At 54.0% G+C, this 20208-nt stretch overlaps 1 protein-coding gene across 1 annotated transcript; it reads right to left on the reverse strand.

Annotated features, from left to right (window-relative positions):
* Positions 1–1092: 1092 nt before the first annotated feature.
* On the reverse strand, positions 1093–20102 carry ANKLE1 (ankyrin repeat and LEM domain containing 1). The gene is made up of 9 exons (XM_035119368.3): positions 19954–20102; positions 18565–18717; positions 16738–16843; positions 13268–13376; positions 8550–11357; positions 7335–7497; positions 5530–5701; positions 4682–4811; positions 1093–1572 (listed from the first exon to the last, which is right to left on the reverse strand). The coding sequence occupies exons 1-9, from the start codon at positions 20055–20057 to the stop codon at positions 1400–1402; spliced, it is 3918 nt and encodes a 1305-aa protein (XP_034975259.3). The 5' UTR covers positions 20058–20102; the 3' UTR covers positions 1093–1399.
* Positions 20103–20208: the final 106 nt, after the last annotated feature.

Below are 20208 nucleotides of genomic sequence, written 5' to 3' on the forward strand. Positions count from 1 at the left end.
TTGTCCTCTGCGTCCTCCCTTCCATTGTCCATTTCTTGCTGTTTTTCTTCTGTATCCATTTTTTCTTCAAAGTTCACTTTGAAGCCTTTAAGACAGTCACCAATTTTTTAAACTTCAGAAATACATGCTTTCAATTCCTGCTTGTTTTCTTGCATCAGTTTATTATGTCCACATATTGACCATCTGTTATTGTGGCTGCCATCCCGACTTGAAGGTTACAACAGAGAGAAAACAGGATGTGGGGGGTGCATTCAGTGTCTCTGAATAGAAAAGCGAAAGTGGAATGTTCCCTTCGTTTTTAAGCTGTCGACATTTCCTTATGCAGCTATGACAAAGGATGTCACTTTCTCAATCCTCAGATTTCACAGGGATATAAATCCATATAAATTTCCTCCCCCCTCCCCCTGCTTCGGGGGGGGGGGGATTTCAGTCCTGCCTTTGGAAGTTTAACTTCTTGCACTATTTTCTGGCTTAAGGTATATGTCCTTGCTTTCTATGATAATCAGTGGGACGGGACCGGCTTCCGTTTTTAAAATCCCTTTCCCGTGGCCAAATTATCTTCAAATTAGATCCAATAATTCAGTACTCACAGTACAATCCTTTTAGCAGTTTTCTTTGGAAAAAATTGAGCACTCAATCCTCACAGTCCTGCGGCTTCGCGCTGTCAAAGGAAACATCCTGCGTCCGAATGTGCTGCCGCTCTGACCCCCTTGCTCTCGGGGGCTCAAAACAGAGCCTTGCTGGGGAGAGGGGAGTAGCTTTTGCGCACAACCGGACAACTATGCCCCCAGAAAGCTCGACCTGGGGTTTCTTTGGGGGTCCGCTGCGCTGGACCGGTTTCCCCCCACCTTTGATGCGCCGAGGTCCGCAGAGCTCGCAGACCTCCGACCGCTATGGCCGGCGCTCAATCCGGAAGTCTATCATCCAGAAATCTTTCCCTGGCTTTCATGCCCTTCCTCCCCCACAACAAACACTCTGTGAGGTGAGTGAGGCTGAGAGACGTCAGAGAAGTGTCACCCAGGAGCTGCATGTGGAGGAGTGGGGAAGCGAACCCACTCTTAACCACTATATCACACTGGCTCACACTGGAAAGGGGGCAGCCCTGTCAAGTTCCTTTATTTATCTCACACTTTCAGTTATATTGCCATTTAAAATTATTCTGGTATTCTGTGTTATAAATTGCTCAAATTACCTTACAATTCTCCCAAATTTCCACTGGTCCTGCAGCTAGGGATCATGGGAGTTGTAGGCCAAAAACATCTGGAGGACTGAGGTTGAGGAAGCCTGTCCTACCCCAAGCCCTCGGGCATAATGTGACGACTGCCTTGAGCAGGCCATGGGTATCATGTCAGGTCCATGGGGTTGGGTGCTGGCCGCACCGAGAGAGCCTTGCGAGCCGTCACTGGCCTGTGCGGATGTCTGCGGGGCGCAGCTGCCGCTCCCCCTCTGCCAGGAAGATCTGCATGGCTCTGTGAAGGAGGTAGGTGCCCAGGCTGCGCTTCCGCTTCATAGGCCAGTCCTTCACAATGCCGTAGTAATTCCCTTTCTTCTGATTGGTCAGCATCTTCAGCCCTGGAGGGAGAAACAGGGGGAGCGTGAGTCTGATGATTTCCCTAGATCTTCCAGGGGCTTTCGATACCACTGACCACAGTATCCCCCCCCCCCCGAGCGGATGTCTGAATTAGGACTGGGGATGGGGTAGCAATGCGGTGGTCCCAGTCCTATTCGGATGGCCGCTTCCAGGAGGTGCTGCTTGATCCTATGGAGCTATGAGCTATCACCTCTCTCTCTTATTTATTTATTTATTTACCGTGTTTCTCATATTATAAGTCATGTCTTATATTAATTTTTTCCTCAAAAAAACACGACATGGCTTATTTTTGAGGGATGTCTTATTTTTTAAAAAGTGCACGCGGGCGCTGTTTGCCGGGCTTGTCAAGCCCAGCAAACAGCGCCCGCCGATCTTCGGTGACAGGCGGGGGTGGGCGGAGAGCGGAGAACGATCTCCGCTTCCCCCCCACCCCCGCCTGTCACACAGCACAGGTCGGCGGGCGCTGTTTGCCGGGCTTGTCAAGCCCAGCTAGGAGCGCCCGCCGATCTTCGGTGACAGGCGGGGATGGGGGGAGAGCGGAGAACGATCTCCGCTTCTCCCCCACCCCCGCCTGTCACACAGCACAGGGCCGAAGATCGGCGGGCGCTGTTTGCCGGGCTTGTCAAGCCCAGCAAACAGCGCCCGCCGATCTTTGGTGACAGGCGGGGGTGGGCGGAGAGCGGAGAACGATCTCCGCTTCCCCCCCACCCCCGCCTGTCACACAGCACAGGTCGGCGGGCGCTGTTTGCCGGGCTTGTCAAGCCCAGCTAGGAGCGCCCGCCGATCTTCGGTGACAGGCGGGGATGGGGGGAGAGCGGAGAACGATCTCCGCTTCTCCCCCACCCCCGCCTGTCACACAGCACAGGGCCGAAGATCGGCGGGCGCTGTTTGCCGGGCTTGTCAAGCCCAGCAAAGAGCGCCCGCCGATCTTTGGTGACAGGCGGGGGTGGGGGGAGAGCGGAGAACGATCTCCGCTTCCCCCCCACCCCCGCCTGTCACACAGCACAGGGCCGGAGATCGGCGGGCGCTGTTTGCCGGGCTTGTCAAGCCCAGCAAGGAGCGCCCGCCGATCTTTGGTGACAGGCGGGGGTGGGGGGAGAGCGGAGAACGATCTCCGCTTCCCCCCACCCCCGCCTGTCACACAGCACAGGTCGGCGGGCGCTGTTTGCCGGGCTTGTCAAGCCCAGCAAGGAGCGCCCGCCGATCTTTGGTGACAGGCGGGGGTGGGGGGAGAGCGGAGAACGATCTCCGCTTCCCCCCCACCCCCGCCTGTCACACAGGACAGGTCCGAAGATCGGCGGGCGCTGTTTGCCGGGCTTGTCAAGCCCAGCAAACAGCGCCCGCCGATCTTCGGTGACAGGCGGGGTTGGGGGGAGAGTGGAGCACAATCTCCGCTTCCCCCCCACCCCCACCTGTCACACAGGACAGGTCCAAAGATCGGCGGGCGCTGTTTGCCGGGCTTCTCAAGCCCAGCAAACAGCGCCCGCCGATCTTTGGTGACAGGCGGGGGTGGGGGGAGAGCGGAGCACGTTCTCCGCTTCCCCCCCACCCCCGCCTGTCACACAGCACAGGGCCGAAGATCGGCGGGCGCTGTTTGCCGGGCTTGTCAAGCCCAGCAAGGAGCGCCCGCCGATCTTTGGTGACAGGCGGGGGTGGGGGGAGAGCGGAGAACGATCTCCGCTTCCCCCCCACCCCCGCCTGTCACACAGCACAGGTCGGCGGGCGCTGTTTGCCGGGCTTGTCAAGCCCAGCAAGGAGCGCCCGCCGATCTTTGGTGACAGGCGGGGGTGGGGGGAGAGCGGAGAACGATCTCCGCTTCCCCCCCCACCCCCGCCTGTCACACAGGACAGGGCCGAAGATCGGCGGGCGCTGTTTGCCGGGCTTGTCAAGCCCGGCAAACAGCGCCCGCCGATCTTTGGTGACAGGCGGGGGTGGGGGGAGAGCGGAGCACGATCTCCGCTTCCCCCCCCACCCCCGCCTGTCACACAGGACAGGTCCGAAGATCGGCGGGCGCTGTTTGCCGGGCTTGTCAAGCCCAGCAAACAGCGCCCGCCGATCTTCGGTGACAGGCGGGGGTGGGGGGAGAGCGGAGCACGATCTCCGCTTCCCCCCACCCCCGCCCGTCACACAGCACAGGTCGGCGGGCGCTGTTTGCCGGGCTTGTCAAGCCCAGCAAGGAGCGCCCGCCGATCTTTGGTGACAGGCGGGGGTGGGGGGAGAGCGGAGAACGATCTCCGCTTCCCCCCCACCCCCGCCTGTCACACAGGACAGGTCCGAAGATCGGCGGGCGCTGTTCGCCGGGCTTGTCAAGCCCAGCAAACAGCATCCGCCGATCTTTGGTGACAGGCGGGGGTGGGGGGAGAGCGGAGCATGATCTCCGCTTCCCCCCCACCCCCGCCCGTCATACAGCACAGGGCCGAAGATCGGCGGGCGCTGTTTGCCGGGCTTGTCAAGCCCAGCAAGGAGCGCCCGCCGATCTTTGGTGACAGGCGGGGGTGGGGGGAGAGCGGAGAACGATCTCCGCTTCCCCCCACCCCTGCCTGTCACACAGCACAGGTCCGAAGATCGGCGGGCGCTGTTTCCCGGGCTTGTCAAGCCCAGCAAGGAGCGCCCGCCGATCTTCGGCTCTGTCCCCTGATGCGCTACGGCTCGGGGAAGCAGGCAGGGAGCTCCTGCTGGGTCCCGCGCCTTCGCCTCTCGCTCGGTCGGGGCTTTGCGATAGTGCTTATTTTCGGGGTATGTCTTATTTTTCACCAACCCTTAGAAATCCTGTCATGGCTTATTTTTTGGGGATGCCTTAAAATATGAGAAACACGGTAGTAATTAAGCTGCTCAATACCCACAGGTCTCAGGGCAGTTCACAAGATGCAAAATCACAACATAAAATACAAAATGAATAATCAAAATAAAACAATAATAAAATAACAACAACAACACAATAATCCCCCCTTCCCCATTTCAAAAGGGGACACCCCCAACGTGGGGATCAAACCCATGACTCTGGAATTAAGAGTCTCATGCTCTACTGACTGAGCTATCCTAGGAAGGAGCCTGCCCTTCAGCCTTGGCCCCCTCTGGCACACGCCTTACCGATGGCATCCACCATGCAGGCTTCTCTCGTGTAGGCTTCCACCGGAATGACGTTCTGGAAACAGTGCATGGAGATGACCCCTTGCCTGCTGGCCCAGATTTCCAGGATATGCTGGACTTTGGAGCACACCTGGAGGAAAGGAGGGAGCAGATTAGTGGCAGAAAATAAAAGTGTTTGCTTTCAGATCTGTTTCAAGACAAAAGGGGCTTTTGAAAAGGCAGCTGCCAAGGCAGGAAGACGGCAACCCTCTTGAGCAGCCCCAGCCCATGGTTTCATAGGTGCCAAAGGGTCTTGGACCCCTTTACCACCTCCCAAATGGGGGCGGGTGGTAAAATCGACTGGGCCGAGCTTCCCCGGCCTCCTCTGCCATATGAGAGGGCAGGTAAGGCACTCAATCACCCATCCACCTGCCTAGACGCCCCCCCCCCAAGCCTCCTGCCATGGAGGGGACTTGGGTGCCACCGCCTGGCGGAGAGAGGAGGAGAGAGTGTGCGGGCTGGGTCTGCTGTTGTCCCCCAGCTCCTGGCCTCAGCTTGGGCACCATTGCCTCCTGGGCCTTGGTAGCAGTTGTCAGACCGAGGGGTGGGTGGGGAGGCTCACCTTGGGCTGGGCTCGCTTGGCTCCAGCCTCCCTCCTTCCGGCAGAGAGCGGGCCAATGCGTCCCCCTCCCCCAGTATTTTAATCAAGCTGGCATCCCTGTACTGTGTCCAGAAGTTGACTGGAGGGTGCATCTCAGCCGCCGCATCTCTCTGGCCTGACCCCCCCACCCCACGGCGTTTGCCTCAAAGCAGGGGAGGGCCGGAGGGGAGAGTGGGGCACCCCCCCCTGGACTTTGCGCTGCCTGCACCTGTCCGCCTTGCTTTCTCCGGCTCTGCTGGTAGTGCGTCAAGGCTTCGTAGAGGTGGCAGTACGGCCTGGAGCGCTTCCCCTTGCCCACGTAGAAGATGGCACTGATGAACGTCCGGAAACACTCGGCCCGGCTGATGTACTGGCAGCGGAAGGGCAGGTTCTGGGTCACCCTGTCGGGCACAGGCAGAAGGGCAGAGTTAACCGGCGGAACTCGTCAACGCGGGAGGCAGCGATGGGCCAACAACCCGGAGGGCTTTAAGAGGCGACTGGACAAATTCGTGGAGGAGTGGGGAGGCCGTCAACAGCTGCCAGCCACGATGGCCAAGCTCTGCTTCCACGGTCGAAGGTGGCAATGCTTCTGAGTACCAGTTCCTGGGAACGGCAAGAGGGCTGACGGCCCTTGCAATCATGCCCTGCTTGTCACGTTCCCTTGGAGGCATCTGGTCGGCCACTGTGGGAACAGGATGCTGCCCAGCAGGCTCTTCTTGTGTTCTTAGGGGGATATTAGGAGGCAGAGGTGGTCTGTGTGGGTGTGAGACACACGCACTCACAAAATGCAACCCCCTAGATCGGGGATCAGGAACACTTTCCCTCCCCCCCGAAGGGCTGCGTTCCCTTCCAGAGGCTTGTGCCGGCGACGTGCAGGGACAGAGGCAAAAGCAGGTGGAGAAATCGATGGGAATTTTACTTCCATCCAGGTAACCAAGTGGCATGATCAGAGTTCCAAGCATGCATCCCAGCGCCAAAACACCTGGTGTGTGTGTGTGTGAAAAGCAGGACTGGCAAGGATGTTCTGTCCGGCCTGGGGAGAAGTTACCTGGATGGAAGTAAAATTTCCATCGATTTCTCCACCTGCTTTTGCCCCTTGGACGCCTGGGCTTGAGCTTTCCCACCCCTGGGTCATAGAATCATAGAACCGCAGAGCTGGAAGGGACCCTGAGGGTCACCTAAGTCCAGCGTTTTCCAAAACTTGGGTCCCCAGCTGTTTTCTTTTCTTTTTTAAAAAAAATTTAAAATGAACTTTATTGAGGTTAAAAAACTTGTAAACAACAAACAAACAAAGCATAATCAACAAACAAAAAACTAAAAAAAATAAGTAAACAATACTAACAAAACTCAAACTCAAATAACAAATATCAAACTCAAATAACAGATATCAAATGACAAAGTAAAAAGATGATACTTTCAACTCAATACAAACTTAATCTTAAATGAACAAAATTTAAACCTAAATTTAATTAAAAAAATCATAAATAAATTATAAATAAATCATATACATATGTGTTTCATCTATACATCATATATAATTTCTTATTCCACCTATACTCAAATCAAACCTCTAGCTGTTTTCTGACTACAATTCCCATCATCGCTGACCACTGGTCCTGCTAGCTAGGGATGACGGGAGTTGTAGTCCAAAAACAGCTAGGGATCCAAGTTTGGGAAACCCTGATCTACCGGTAGTCCAACCCCTGCAATGCTCGAACCCACAACCCTGAGATGAAGAGACTTGTGCTCTACCGGCTGACAAGCTCTTCTCCATTCGAACTGGTGATTAGATGGGGCTTTGAGGCCCTGGAGCAGAGGCAGGAGAGAGTGACTCCAAGCCCTTTCCTCACATGGCCAGAGACACCCGACAACACCCTGAGAGTTCTGTCCTGTGGAAAAGACTGCGGGCTGTCAAACTATATCGCCAGTCTTCGCCCAAAACTCAGCTGAGTCTGAAAAGGTAGGAATTGCCTCCTTTTCCCCCAGCGGCAGCTGACATGGCAGAGTCGGGGTGGGTGGGTGGGACTTCCACACCTGGGATCCAGGAGCAGGTAGTTGAAGCTGGATTTGAGAAGACCCTCCCTCCACTTGCAGCTCTTGTCCGGCTGGTCGAACTGCCTGGACAAAGCCATCTCGTCCTCCTGGCCATCTGGGATCTGGTAAGTGTCCAGGGCAGAAGACAATTCCGGGCTGTAGCCTGGAGGCAAGTCAAGAACAGACAACCCCACCCCCACCAAAACAGATAAGTTTGTTAACACATGGTGGAGAGACGCACACAACACATAACAAGAAAAGAACTATGGAATATTATGTCAATATACGATCACAGCGGAGAGACTTTTGTTATATTCTGCATGAGCAGAATAGGGCTGAGCGATATATCGATATATCGTCCTAAACTGGTTTGAAGTCCATATTGTGATAACAGTGTCATAATTTTGGACCTGCCAATGTATCACGAATCGTGTGTGTGTTTGTGTGTTATGCAAAAATCACAATGTGGGGAAAACCGTGAAGCCAGCCAGTGCCTCTACACAGCTCCATTCTTATTTCAGACGTTGTGATATCAGAGGCGGAGCAAGCGGGGGGGGGTGGATACACCCCGGGCATCGCCCTGGAGGGGGTGTCACTCAGGGCTGTGGCCCCGCCCCTCGCCTCTGCACAGCAGCCTCGGAGGAAAAAAAAATACAAAAGAAAGCTGCAGGCGCGCCGGTCCATTTTTTTTGGTAGCTGGAGCGAGGCGTGCGGCTTTGGAGGCGCGGGGGGCGGAGCGGCGATACCCCGCTACGTAGCGACGCATGCGTTGTTACATAGCGGCGGCGCGCCCACCTGGGTGCATGGCAATTTGCCTCCCCGGGTGTCGCGGTGCCTCGCTATGCCCCTGTGTGATATATCAATATTTCGCAATGTTTAGCTGGTGATATATTGCGATGTTGAAAACCAGGTATCGCCCAGCCCTAGGTTAGAACAGGTATAAGTGTTTGTGGTGGTGGGCATTCGTGTATTAATATTATTATTTTTAACAGGAGCTCTCAGCCCCTTAGCCTGCAACTTAGAATCAGCAAAGGAGATATGTAAACCACTCCCCCCCCCAGCTTTAAAGACATGTCAGTTAAAGGCGAAGCACATGAGATGCCCTTTCTGGAGATGCCCCTGAAAGGGTTGAACCCGGGACCTTCTGCATGGAAAGCAAGGCCGCCATCCATGGGCTGAGGCCCTCCCCTACCCCCAGGCAAAGCAGCGACCCACCTGCAGAGCCCTTCCGGGCTTTGGTCTTCGGGTCGCTCATCAGCTTCTCTAGCAGCTGCAGGTAAATCTTCCTGGTGAGTCCCGATACAGGTCCCGGGTTGACACCGAAGTCTCGAAGCTGCCGGACTAGTGCTTCGTCTGAGAGGTGGCTCAGATCAGAGGCAGCTGGCGGAGAGCGGCGGCCCACACCTGCCGGCCGCTCTGCTTGACCGGTGTATGCCCGCCAATCGTAGATGATGGTGTCTTCGGAGCTGGTGGTGTTGGCCACGGAGTCGTCCGTGCAAGGGATGTGGCGCTCCACGAGGGTGTGCCCTTCATCCTCGTAAAGGTATTCCACGGGCTCGGTGGCGCTCAGGTTCACTGGCCGGCCACCGGGCGACAGCTGGACATCTTGGGCCATGGGACTCATCCGCCCCGACGGGCAGGTGGAGGCTCTCGGCACCGGCGGCCCTCTCGCAGGCAGCCGGCTGAAGCTCACTCGCGAGCGATTGGCCTGCCTCTTGGGCCTACCATGCCTGGCACTTAGCCGCTCAGGTTCCCCCCGAGACAGCACAGCATCCAGGTTTTCTCGGGCAGCACAAGCCTCCTCTCCATTCCCTGGTGGCAGCTTCTGCTCCTTCAAGGGAACCTCTTCCTCTGAATCTGTTACACGGTTGCTGCCACATTTGGTGTCAGAACGGTCATACCCTCTGCAAACATCTCTCCCAGAGCTCCCTAGTGTATCTAGGCTGATGAGAGGGCAGCCCGGAGGGAGGGAGCCTGAGCAGCTGCCTAGCTCACAGCTGCCGAGACCAGCCCCAATTAATATGGTGTCATCGAGTTCACCATTCTCGCCTCCCGCCGCACCAGGCAGGCTGCTGTTCCTCGGGCCAGCGGATTGATCCTGCCTCTCGCCCGAGGCCGGAACCAGCCCCCCGGGGTTTCTCCACCGCCTGGGATGCTGCGGCATCTCCAGGGTCTCGTCGAAGAGGGAGGATGAAGAGCTGGCATTGTGCGTGGCCGACGCCATCATGCGGCTTTTGCTTCGGGGCGTAACGTGCTGGGGGCTTTGGTGGGACAGGAGCAGTGGTGAATGGCAGACTCTGGTCGCCAGCATCATTGACCTCAGCTTGGCCTCCAAGCCGGCAGGCTCTTCTTCTCTGGTGCTCGGAGGAGTTTGATGAGGGATGGCCATTGTTTCAGCCGCATCCCAGATCATCCCAGGAGGGACAGGGCTCTCATTCTCCAGTGAAGACGTCTCTTCAGATGCCTTCTGTATGAGCACCGTTTCTGGAGTCCACAAGTGCTCCTCCACATCCTTGGTGCTCGTGGAGTGAGATCCTCTCCTTTCCTCTGTGCTCAACCTTTCCTGAGCTTCAGGCGACCCACTTCCTTTTAGTTTGCCTTGCAGTTCCCAGGTATCAACTCTTCCAACAGCGGGAGAGGAAATTTCTGAAAGATGCTCGTTCTCTGCTCCAGAAATCGCTGGCTTCTGTGTTTCCTTCAATGGCGGAGAGTTCATGTCTTGGTTTCCCCACTTCTGCAAAGGGCGTTTTGCAAGAACCTGGGACGTTTGGGAGAAACCCAGCTGTCCGCCGTTCTTAGGCCGTTCGTCCTTTCCAAAGTGGCACAGGTCCAAAGGTTGCCTCCCAGCGCATGTGTTGGAATAAGCCCCCTTACAACCAATTCTGTCGCACAAATGTCTCAGGCAGTCAGACCTAGCAGGAGAATTTCTCTCGCTAAATGCCTCAACTGGCTCTCCGGAGCTGCTTACCAGTCCTCTGGAAGACGGGCCTAAGGACAATTCTGACATTAAACTGTTGCTCTCAGTGTTGCGGGAGCTGCATGTAGAACAGCTGAAGCTGGCCTCCCTTCCCTCCTGGGTCTGAGCCTCGCTGCAGCGGACAAGTGCTTCCTCAGTGCTTGCATAACATTCGCTGTCACATGAGGCATACTGGCCACTGCTTGAGCTTTCACTAAATGATTCGTCTCGTTTGGAGCCTCCGTCCAGATTCCCACAGGCGCTCGGCAGCAACTCTCCATGGACTACGACTGTCTTTTCCAAGTCCGAGATGGCTGCAGCGTTCTCCCGGGTGAACAGGTAGGCATGATCGGGCGAGGTGACGTCCAGCCCTTCGTGGCCTGTGGTCCTCACCACAAGGTCTGGGTCTAGGAAGCTGCCATACTGGGAGAGGTTGAAGGTGGCGTTGGGATTGTGCATGCCGGCAACGGGATCTGCTTCACATTCGGACACAACTGCATGGGTGGGAGAGGGCCCGGGGATCTCCTGGGATCTGTTAGTGTTTTGTACTTCGAGGCTCGCTCTCAGCTTGCGGTCAATTAAAGTGGAGGGGGGAAATGCGCTGTCTGGGGCTGGAGGCAAAGGGAACCCCTTAGCTGTAGTGCTCTGGACGCAGCGAATTTGGATTGTGCCAAGATCTGCTTTGGGGGGCTCGGGTCCTCCAATGTTAAAACCCTGTGTTGCCAAGGGACTCGGTGCTAGCTGCCCAAGCACGCCGCCCAAGGAGGATGAGGCTGCCGGCTGAGCACAGAGGTCTCCCTGATCGGACAAAGTGCTGGAAGCCAAAGAACACTCCGTGAGGAACGAAAAAGCGATCCTGTCCTCAAAGGAACAAGTTTTATCTTGGCTCTTTGAAGGATGAGAAAGGAAGGTGGGTGGCTTCGCATGCTGAAGGCTCTCATCCGGAGGAGGCCGCCGCAAGCTTCCGCCCGAGAGGATGGGGAAAGTGTCGTAAAGCCTTGACGACCTCCCAGGGTTTAAGGTGTCTTCAGTCACGGTGGAGAGGAAGCTTTCTTCTCTTCGGTAGCCTGTATAAAAAAGAGAAGGACAAACGAGGCTAGGATTATTTAATTTGATCCTCTGGAAGTCGTACGAAATAGGAGTTGCTGGCATTCTGCTACACAGCTCAAGCTTTTTGGAAATCGCAGAAAAGAACTGTAAAAGGTTAAAAGGTAAAAGACGCCTGGACAGTTCAGTCCAGTCAAAGGCGACTATGGGGTTGCGGCTCTTATCTCGCTTTCAGGCCGAGGGAGCTGGCGTTGGTCCACAGACAGCTTTCTGGGTCGTGTGGCCAGCAGGACTAAACCGCTTCTGGCACAACAGGACACCGTGATGGAAGCCAGAGCACATGGAAACGCCGTTTACCTTCCCACCGCAGCGGTACCTATTTATCTACTTGCACTGGTGTGCTTTCGAACTGCTAGGTTGGCAGGAGCAGGGACTGAGCAACGGGAGCTCACTCCGCCGTGGGGATTTGAACCGCCAACCTTCTGATCGGCAAGCCCAAGTGGCTCAGTGGTTTAGACCTGAGCGCCACCTGCATGCCTCCATTTTTTAAAATATTAGAACTGTAGAGTTGGAAGGGCCCCCCAAGGATCATCTATCCCAACTCCCTGCAATGCAGGCATTACAGTTGAAGCATCCCTGACCGATGGGCATCCAATCTCTGTTTTAAAACCAACAGCAAAGGAAAGTCCACCACCTCCCAAGGGAGTCTGTTCCATTGTCGGACAACTCTTACGGTCAGACCTTTCTAATGTTTAGTCGGAATCTTATTTGATGCAAGTGTCCAAAACTACAAAATGTAAAATATTCGCTCCATAGATCGAAGATAAAATAAGTGTATCAATAAGCAGAATATTACAGGCTGTGTGTGTGTGAGTTAAACTATTCAAATTGGTAATAATCGGAAGGGCCGGTGAGGTGGGGTAACCTTCTTGAAACCGGCGTCGCTGTAGATAGTCTGGATGGTAGTGAATGAGGCTGGAGTTGTGAGGCCGCAGCAGCAGATGTGCCAATGATAAGACACACTGGACGCCTGGGATATTTTTTGGCCGATACAAACAGGTTAATAACAAGAGAGTTGTCGGTCCATTTCCTCTCCTCTGCTCAAAGATCTCGTAAGAGGATGCTCTCATTTTTATCTTAAAAACTACTAAATCAGGCTTCCTCAAACTCGGCCCTCCAGATGTTTTTGGCCTACAACTCCCATGATCCCTAGCTAGCAGGACCAGTGGTCAGGGATGATGGGGTCTCAAAACATCTGGAGGGCCGAGTTTAAGGAAGCCTGTACTAAATACTTTAAACAGGTTCATGTTTTCTCATGCTCACACTTTCGAATTTTTTTTTGCTAAGCTCTGTTTCAGCAGCTGTTACGGTGTAGCAAACAAATGAGCTGGAACGTGTCCAGAGGAGGGCAACCAAAATGGTCAAAGGCCTGGAAACAATGCCTTATGAGGAACAGGTTAGGGAGCTGGGTATGTTTAGCCTGGAGAAGAGAAGGTTAAGGGGTGATATGATAGCCATGTTCAAATATATTAAAGGATGTCATATAGAGGAGGGAGAAAGGTTGTTTTCTGCTGCTCCAGAGAAGCGGACACGGAGCAATGGATTCAAGCTACAAGAAAGAAGATTCCACCTAAACATTAGGAAGAACTTCCTGACAGTAAGAGCTGTTCGGCAGTGGAATTTGCTGCCAAGGAGTGTGGTGGAGTCTCCTTCTTTGGAGGTCTTTAAGCAGAGGCTTGACAGCCATCTGTCAGGAATGCTTTGACGGTGTTTCCTGCTTGGCAGGGGGTTGGACCGGATGGCCCTTGTGGTCTCTTCCAACTCTATGATTCTATGAGAACGTAAAGTTTTAAATTGGGTGATAGGATGCGAAGATAACATTGCACGGGGGGCGGGGAGGCGGAGAGCTTGATTGCTTCTCCCCACTTACTCATCCAGCAGTGCTGCCCCTCTGCAGCCTCCTCCAGGAACCCTTGCAAGATACGGAGACACATCTCGTTCCCTTCCTCCAAAGCCAGGTCGATGGCAGTGTTCCCGTCCTGGGAGAAAAGAAGAGGCTAAAGGACCAAGTCTGGCCTTGCTAGTTCTCTCGATCCAAGTTCCCCTCCCTGCCCCTCCTTATTCCAATCAGCATGGGCCAGGGAATCAAGAAACAATTTCGCAGCTTCAGCTCGTCAACTGCCAGTGCTTCGGTTCTCCCCGGAACGGTTTCTTCTTGTGACGTCAGTGGGTCTACTCTATCTTTGCAATGACTTTAAGAACTTAAAAAGAGCACGGCTGCTGGATCGGGACAAAGGGGGCCCATCCAGCATCTTAATTGCCAAAGAGCCCAACCAGATACCTCAAAGGGAAGCCAGCAAGCAGTATCCCAGCTCAACAGCAACTCTCCTTTCCTGCAGTTCCAGGAACTGGTATTCAGAAGCATGGCTGCCTCTGATCACAAGCACTCGCTTGGGAGCAAGTCTGCTTGAACCTGGTGTGATTTTACTTCCGAGCAGGGTGGATAAAAATCAATGATTTTTTTAAAATAAATTTTAAAAATCTGATTTGAAATTTTTATAAAAAATTATTTTAAGAATTGGATTTTTAAAGTAAAATTCTTTTGGAGGAAAAATATTTCTAAAGAGAATTTTCCATTTAAGTCACATTGTAGTCCAAAGGAAATAAGATTTTGTTTTAAGTTTTTCATGTGTGCTAAAAGTTGTTTAACCACATCAGTTAACAAACGTGGATACATATGCTATAATGCTATTGTTTTAGTTAAATTGTTATTGAGGAAAATATTATTTTTCTCCTTCCAATAAAGTACAGCAGAAAAGTTCTCCAAATATAAACAGTTAACTTATTAAACCTCACAATCATTTCATAATTATCTGTCTATGTATTTCTACCGTGTTTCCCACATTTTAAGACACCGTCTTATATTTATTTTACTCAAGAAAATAAGCCTATGGCTTATTTTCGGTGGGGTGTCTTATTTTTTTTAATTAAGCAATCTACATTTTGACATTTGGAGCTGGGCGCTCGTCATACTTTTTCACCGGTGAGCGTGGTCAGAGCCAGGAGCGCGCCCAGCGCTGCCTGCGCTCCTCCTGGGGCCACCATGCTCAACTCCCGTGCCCAGCCAACCCAGAGACCCTCCCCTCATTGCCGCCAATGCCGTGGGGCATTTCTTTTCATAGAATCATATGATTCTATGCCTCTTTTCAGGAAGAGGAGGCAGACGCCCGGAACCGGCTGCTGCAGCTGGGCCAGGCGGAGGCGAGGCCGCTGCTTGCCCCTGGGGGCTGCGGAGGCGGCTGGGCGGGGACAGCCGGACCCCAGCCGGGTAGCAGCAGCAGCGGGAGGACGAGTATGGTGCTGCTGCTGGCCACGGCAGGAGGAAGCAGGCGCCCGAAAGCGGCAGCTGCTGCAGCCCCGACAGAGCGCGCAGCAGCGCCGCTCGTCCCGGGGCAGCAGGACCCAGCAGCAGCGCCGTCCTCATCCTTCCGCTGCTGTTGCTGCTGCTGCTGGGCCAGCTGCTCACCCCGTTCCTGGGGGTCGCAGAGGAGGCTGGGCGGGGACAGCCGGACCCCAGCCGGGTAGCAGCAGCAGCGGGAGGACGAGTATGGTGCTGCTGCTGGCCACGGCAGGAGGAAGCAGGCGCCCGAAAGCGGCAGCTGCTGCAGCCCCGACAGAGCGCGCAGCAGCGCCGCTCGTCCCGGGGCAGCGGGACCCAGCAGCAGCGCCGTCCTCATCCTTCCGCTGCTGTTGCTGCTGCTGCCGGGCCAGCTGCTCACCCCGTTCCTGGGGGTCGCAGAGGAGGCTGGGCGGGGACAGCCGGACCCCAGCCGGGTAGCAGCAGCAGCGGGAGGACGAGTATGGTGCTGCTGCTGGCCACGGCAGGAGGAAGCAGGCGCCCGAAAGCGGCAGCTGCTGCAGCCCCGACAGAGCGCGCAGCAGCGCCGCTCGTCCCGGGGCAGCGTATCCCAGCAGCAGCGCCGTCCTCATCCTCCCGCTGCTGTTGCTGCTGCTGCCGGGCCAGGTGGAGGCAAGCCGCTGCTCGCCTCGTTCCTGGGGGTTGCAGAGGAGGCTGGGCGGGGACAGCTGGAGCCCAGTCACGCAGCAGCGGAAGGACGAGGACGGCACTGCTGCTGGGTCCCGCTGCCTCGGGAGGAGTGGCACTGCTGCGCGCTCTGTCGGGGCTGCAGTAGCCGCCGCCTTCGGGCGCCTGCTTCCTTGCCGCGGCCAGCAGCAGCACCGTACTCCACCTCCTGCTGCTGCTGCCCGGCTGGGCTCCGGCTGTCCCTGCCCAGCTGCCTCCGCAGCCCCCAGGGGCGAGCAGTGGCCTCGCCTCCGCCGGGCCCAGCTGCAGCAGCCGGTTCCGGCCGTCTGCCTCCTCCTCCCGAATAGAGGCAGACGTCCTCCTCCTCCTGCGGCCAGTGTGCTGTGTCCCACTGGCTGGCTGGGCGCTAGCGGTCTCACTCCGCGCAGCGCAGAGGTATGGCTTATTTTCAGGGGGTGTCTTCTATTTAACAAATACTTTAAAAGCCTGCTATGGCTTACTTTATGACTACGCCTTAAAAAGGGGGAAACACGGTAATAGATTAACCAAATCAGTAATTTTTGATATAACTGTAAAAACCACAGTCCTACCTTGGAAGTTGAATGCAATCCGTTCCGGAAGTCCGTTCAACTTCCAAAATGTTCAGAAACCCAAAGCGTAGCTTTTGATTGGCTGCAGGAAGCTGCAGAAGCCCTGTCAGACCTTCGGCTTCCAAAAATAGTTCGCAAACTGGAACAGTCACTTCTGGATATGCGGCGTTTGGGAGCCAAAACGTTTTGAGAACTAAGCTGTATGAAAACCAAGGTACGACTGTACTCTGAAAATGTATTATTCAAAAAACGAAACCTTCATCTGGTTGTAAATACCAGCAAGAATGAGATTATACCAGCAAGAATGAGTCTTTCTGTAAAAATATATATGATTTAAATAAAGTCTTCCGGACTAGCGATTAAAATTGTGATTTAAATCTATTTGATTTAAATCTATTTGATTTAAATCAAATCCACCCTGTTTCCGAGTCACCATGCAAAAGAACGTGCCAGGTTTTCATGAGGCAGGTTTTCGTGTCAGAGTTCGGTCCCAAAATAGGAGTGGTATAAGGCAGGCATCCCCAACCTGCGGCCCTCCAGATGTTTTGGCCTACAACTCCCATGATCCCTAGCTAACAGGACCAGTGGTCAGGGATGATGGGAATTGTACTCCAAAACATCTGGAGGGCCGAAGGTTGGGGGTGGCTGGTATAAGGGCAGCAGGAAGGAAAGTCCCTGCCATCCTCTCTCCCCCACCCTGCCCAAACACACACACACACACACACACACACACACACACACAGAGGCAGGAACTCTCTGGCCTACCTGGTCTTTCAGGTGGGGGTCTCCTCCTTCCATCAGCAAAAGCTTTAAGCACGTGTTGCACCCCCAGGCGGCTGCCACATGCAAGGGGGTGAGGCCATCCACGGACCTGAATCACAAGCAAAACCTGGGCTTGCACCTTGCGCAATGTTAGGTGCCCAAGGCCTGAAGGGTGTCAAGATTTATTGCACTGGCCTCTTGTCACAAACAAGGGGCAGCCAAGCACCCAGCTTAGTACTGGCAGCAGCTCTCCTTCCCAGCCCCCCCCCCCCGAGACTCCAGAGATTCAAGCAAGGTAAAGGTAAAGGTAAAGGGACCCCTGACTGTTAGGTCCAGTCGCGGACGGCTCTGGGGTTGCGGCGCTCATCTCGCTTTACTGGCCGAAGGAGCCAGCGTACAGCTTCCAGGTCATGTGGCCGGCATGACAAAGCCGCTTCTGGCGAACCAGAGCAGCACACGAATACACCGTTTACCTTCCTGCTGGAGCGATACCTATTTATCTACTTGCGCTTTGACCCGCTGTGTGCATGCTCTATCACTGAGCTACAATCTTTCCCTTTAAAGTAAAGCAGGTCTCTGGATCTGCATTGTTCTTGACGTTAAAATTTTATTATCTTGAGGTCAGACCACTGGATGTGCAGGTCAAATCTGACTACCAGCTCCATCTGGTACGCAGGCTGAGACCCTCCCTGCCTGCACATTGTCTTGCCAGAGTGGTGCATGCTCTGGTTATCTCCCCTTGGACTACTGCCATGCGCTCTACGTGGGGCTTCCTTTGAAGGTGACCCGGAAACTGCAACTAATCCAGAATGCGGCAGGCAGACTGGTGACTGGGAGCGGCCGCCGGGACCATATAACACCAGCCCTAAAGGACCTCCACTAGCTCCCATTACATTTCTGGGCACCATTCAAAGTGTTGGTGCTGACCTTTAAAGCCCTAAATGGCCTCGGCCCAGAATACCGGAAGGAGAGTCTCCACCCCCATCGCCCAGCCCAGACACGGAGGTCCAGCTCCGAGGGTCTTCTGGTGGTTTCCACCCTGCGAGAAGTGAGGTTATAGGGAACTGGAGATGGCGCCTGCCCTCTGGAATGCCCTCCCATCAGATGTCAAAGAAAAAAGTAACTATATAACCTAAAGAAAAAAGTACCTATATAACCTAAAGTCAGCCATGTATAGGGATTTTTTTGGGTAATGTTTAAAGTTTTAAAGTTGGAAGCTGCCCAGAATTCCTGGGGCAACCCAGTCAGATGGGTGGGGTATAAATAAACAGTAAATTTATTTATTATCATCATCACTAGCTGTACCCGGCCACGTGTTGCTGTGGCTCAGTCGGGGTCCCTGTTTCCTAGGACAGGGGACCTGTTTCCCTGACCCCTCTCCGTTTCCCCCTCACATAAGGCAGCGTCTGCGGGTGGTGGGAGGTAAGGAGCGGTGAGGCCTGGCCTACCTCCCGGGCTGCCTGAGCGGCGAGGATGTTGTTTGTTGGATGTCCACTGGAGGGGGCAATTTTTTTGTACAGAAATCCAGGTTTCTACCTATCCTAGGTTTGTGTATGGACAATGTAAGTGGATAGAGACACTCCCACATGCACACCCGATGTTGTGGGCCAATTTGAGGGCGATCGGGTAAGCGGTTGTGGAGAAAGGTTCGGTCGAACAAACATGCACCTTCTACATTTATATATATATAGATTATTAAATAGAATGTCCCTATTTTCATCGGAGAAATGCTGCAGGGTATGCAAGTAATCTGATGCCAAATACGTTTGCTCACACTAGATACCCGATGGTGGGTTCAGAGCTCATTTCCCCATGGACCCTGCATAGTACCTGAGGTTGGGGTCTCCGCCATACCGGAGGATGAGGGCAAGGCACTGGATCCCACTCTCCTGCTCCATGCCGGCGGCAAGGTGGATGCCGGCAATCCCATCAGGCAGAACCAAGTTGGGGTCTGCTCCCTGCTGGAGAAGGGCTTCAACCATCCTGGGAAGCAAGTAAACAGCAACTAAGAGATGAAAGTCCAGGAAAAAGAGAGCAAGCACAATGGACAAAGGGACGGAGCGAGCGAGGAAAGCTAGCAACATTTGGGACATTTTAGTTTAGAGAGAAAAGGCGAGTGAACACAACAGAAGTTTGTGAAATTATGCATGGTGATTCAGGGTTGTAAATTTGTGTAAACAAACCCTATTTCAGAAAGAAATTGTCCAAGGCATGGAGAAAGCGGGCAGAGGAAAGTTTTTCTCCCTCTCTCGTAACACTGGAAATCTTGGGCGTCCAATGAAGCAGAATGTTGGAAAAGTCAGGACACGTATAAAGGAAGGACAGCACAGAGTTAAACTGTGGAACTCCCTTCTGCAAGAGGCAGCAATGGCCAGCGACTCAAATGGCTTTGAAAGAAGGTCAGTCCAATTCATGATCGGTGGCACAGCACCTGCTTTGTGCCCATGAAGTCCCAGGTTCAATTCCAGGCTCTCCAGTTAAGGGTTGGAGATGCTCCCCTGCCTGAAGCCCCACAGAGCTTTGCCTCTGGAGTTCCCCAAGGGGCATCGGACTGGCTCTGATGCGAGTCCTGTGCCAACCAGGGAAGCCAACGCTGGCAGGCTTCCAACATTGTGAACTTCTCTGCCAACAACAATACAGTAACAACAATAATAATTGCAATGATACAGTTACAATACAGTAATTGCAATACTAATTAAAATACCGTCATACCTCGGTTTAAGTACGCTTTGGTTCGAGTACTTTCAGTTTAAGTACTCCACGGACCCGTCTGGAACGGATTAATCCACTTTCCATTACTTTCAATGGGAAAGTTCGCTTCAGGTTAAGTACGCTTCAGGTTAAGTACAGACTTCTGGAACCAATTGTGTACTTAAACCGAGGTACCACTGTAAAAGCTTGGGCATTAACCTCAAATCTTTTTAAGGTCGTAGATATATAATGTTCATAAATGTACCAAACAAATACGTACATAAGTGCTTTTTTCTAGGGGTTCTCCAGGGTACGCATTACTGGCAACTTTTTTCTAGAATAAAAGCACTTGTGGTGTTGTTGTTGCTGTTATTAATAATAATTATTTCAGGGGTAGTTTTTGTTTACATAAGAAAGCTTTTGCAAAGCCAAAAAGGAACAACCCATAGAATATACGAAAAAAGAGGGAGAAGCCGCTAGAGAAATTCACTTGTACACGTGAACAGGTGCATTCACACACGCGCTTACTCGCACTCTCCGCCCGACAGAGCCTCGAGCAGCCGGACCGAGAGCGGCAGGGCGCCTGGTTCCATCCCGCCACTAGAGGGCGGCCAAGGGGCGCATCTGCGCATGCTCACTCCGCCGGCACATGCACAGAACTCCCACAGGAGGTAGCGGCTACTTCAATGCCCGCGCGGCCGGCGGCGGAATCTCGGCCCGGCGGGGTCGCCTCGAGACGCAGTCGAAGAGCCGCTTCCGCAACCCCGGCCGAGGGCAGCGCGC

This window comes from Zootoca vivipara, chromosome 6 (genome assembly GCF_965207765.1).
Source record: "Zootoca vivipara chromosome 6, rZooViv2.hap1.1, whole genome shotgun sequence".
NCBI classification, from domain to species: Eukaryota; Metazoa; Chordata; class Lepidosauria; order Squamata; family Lacertidae; genus Zootoca; species Zootoca vivipara.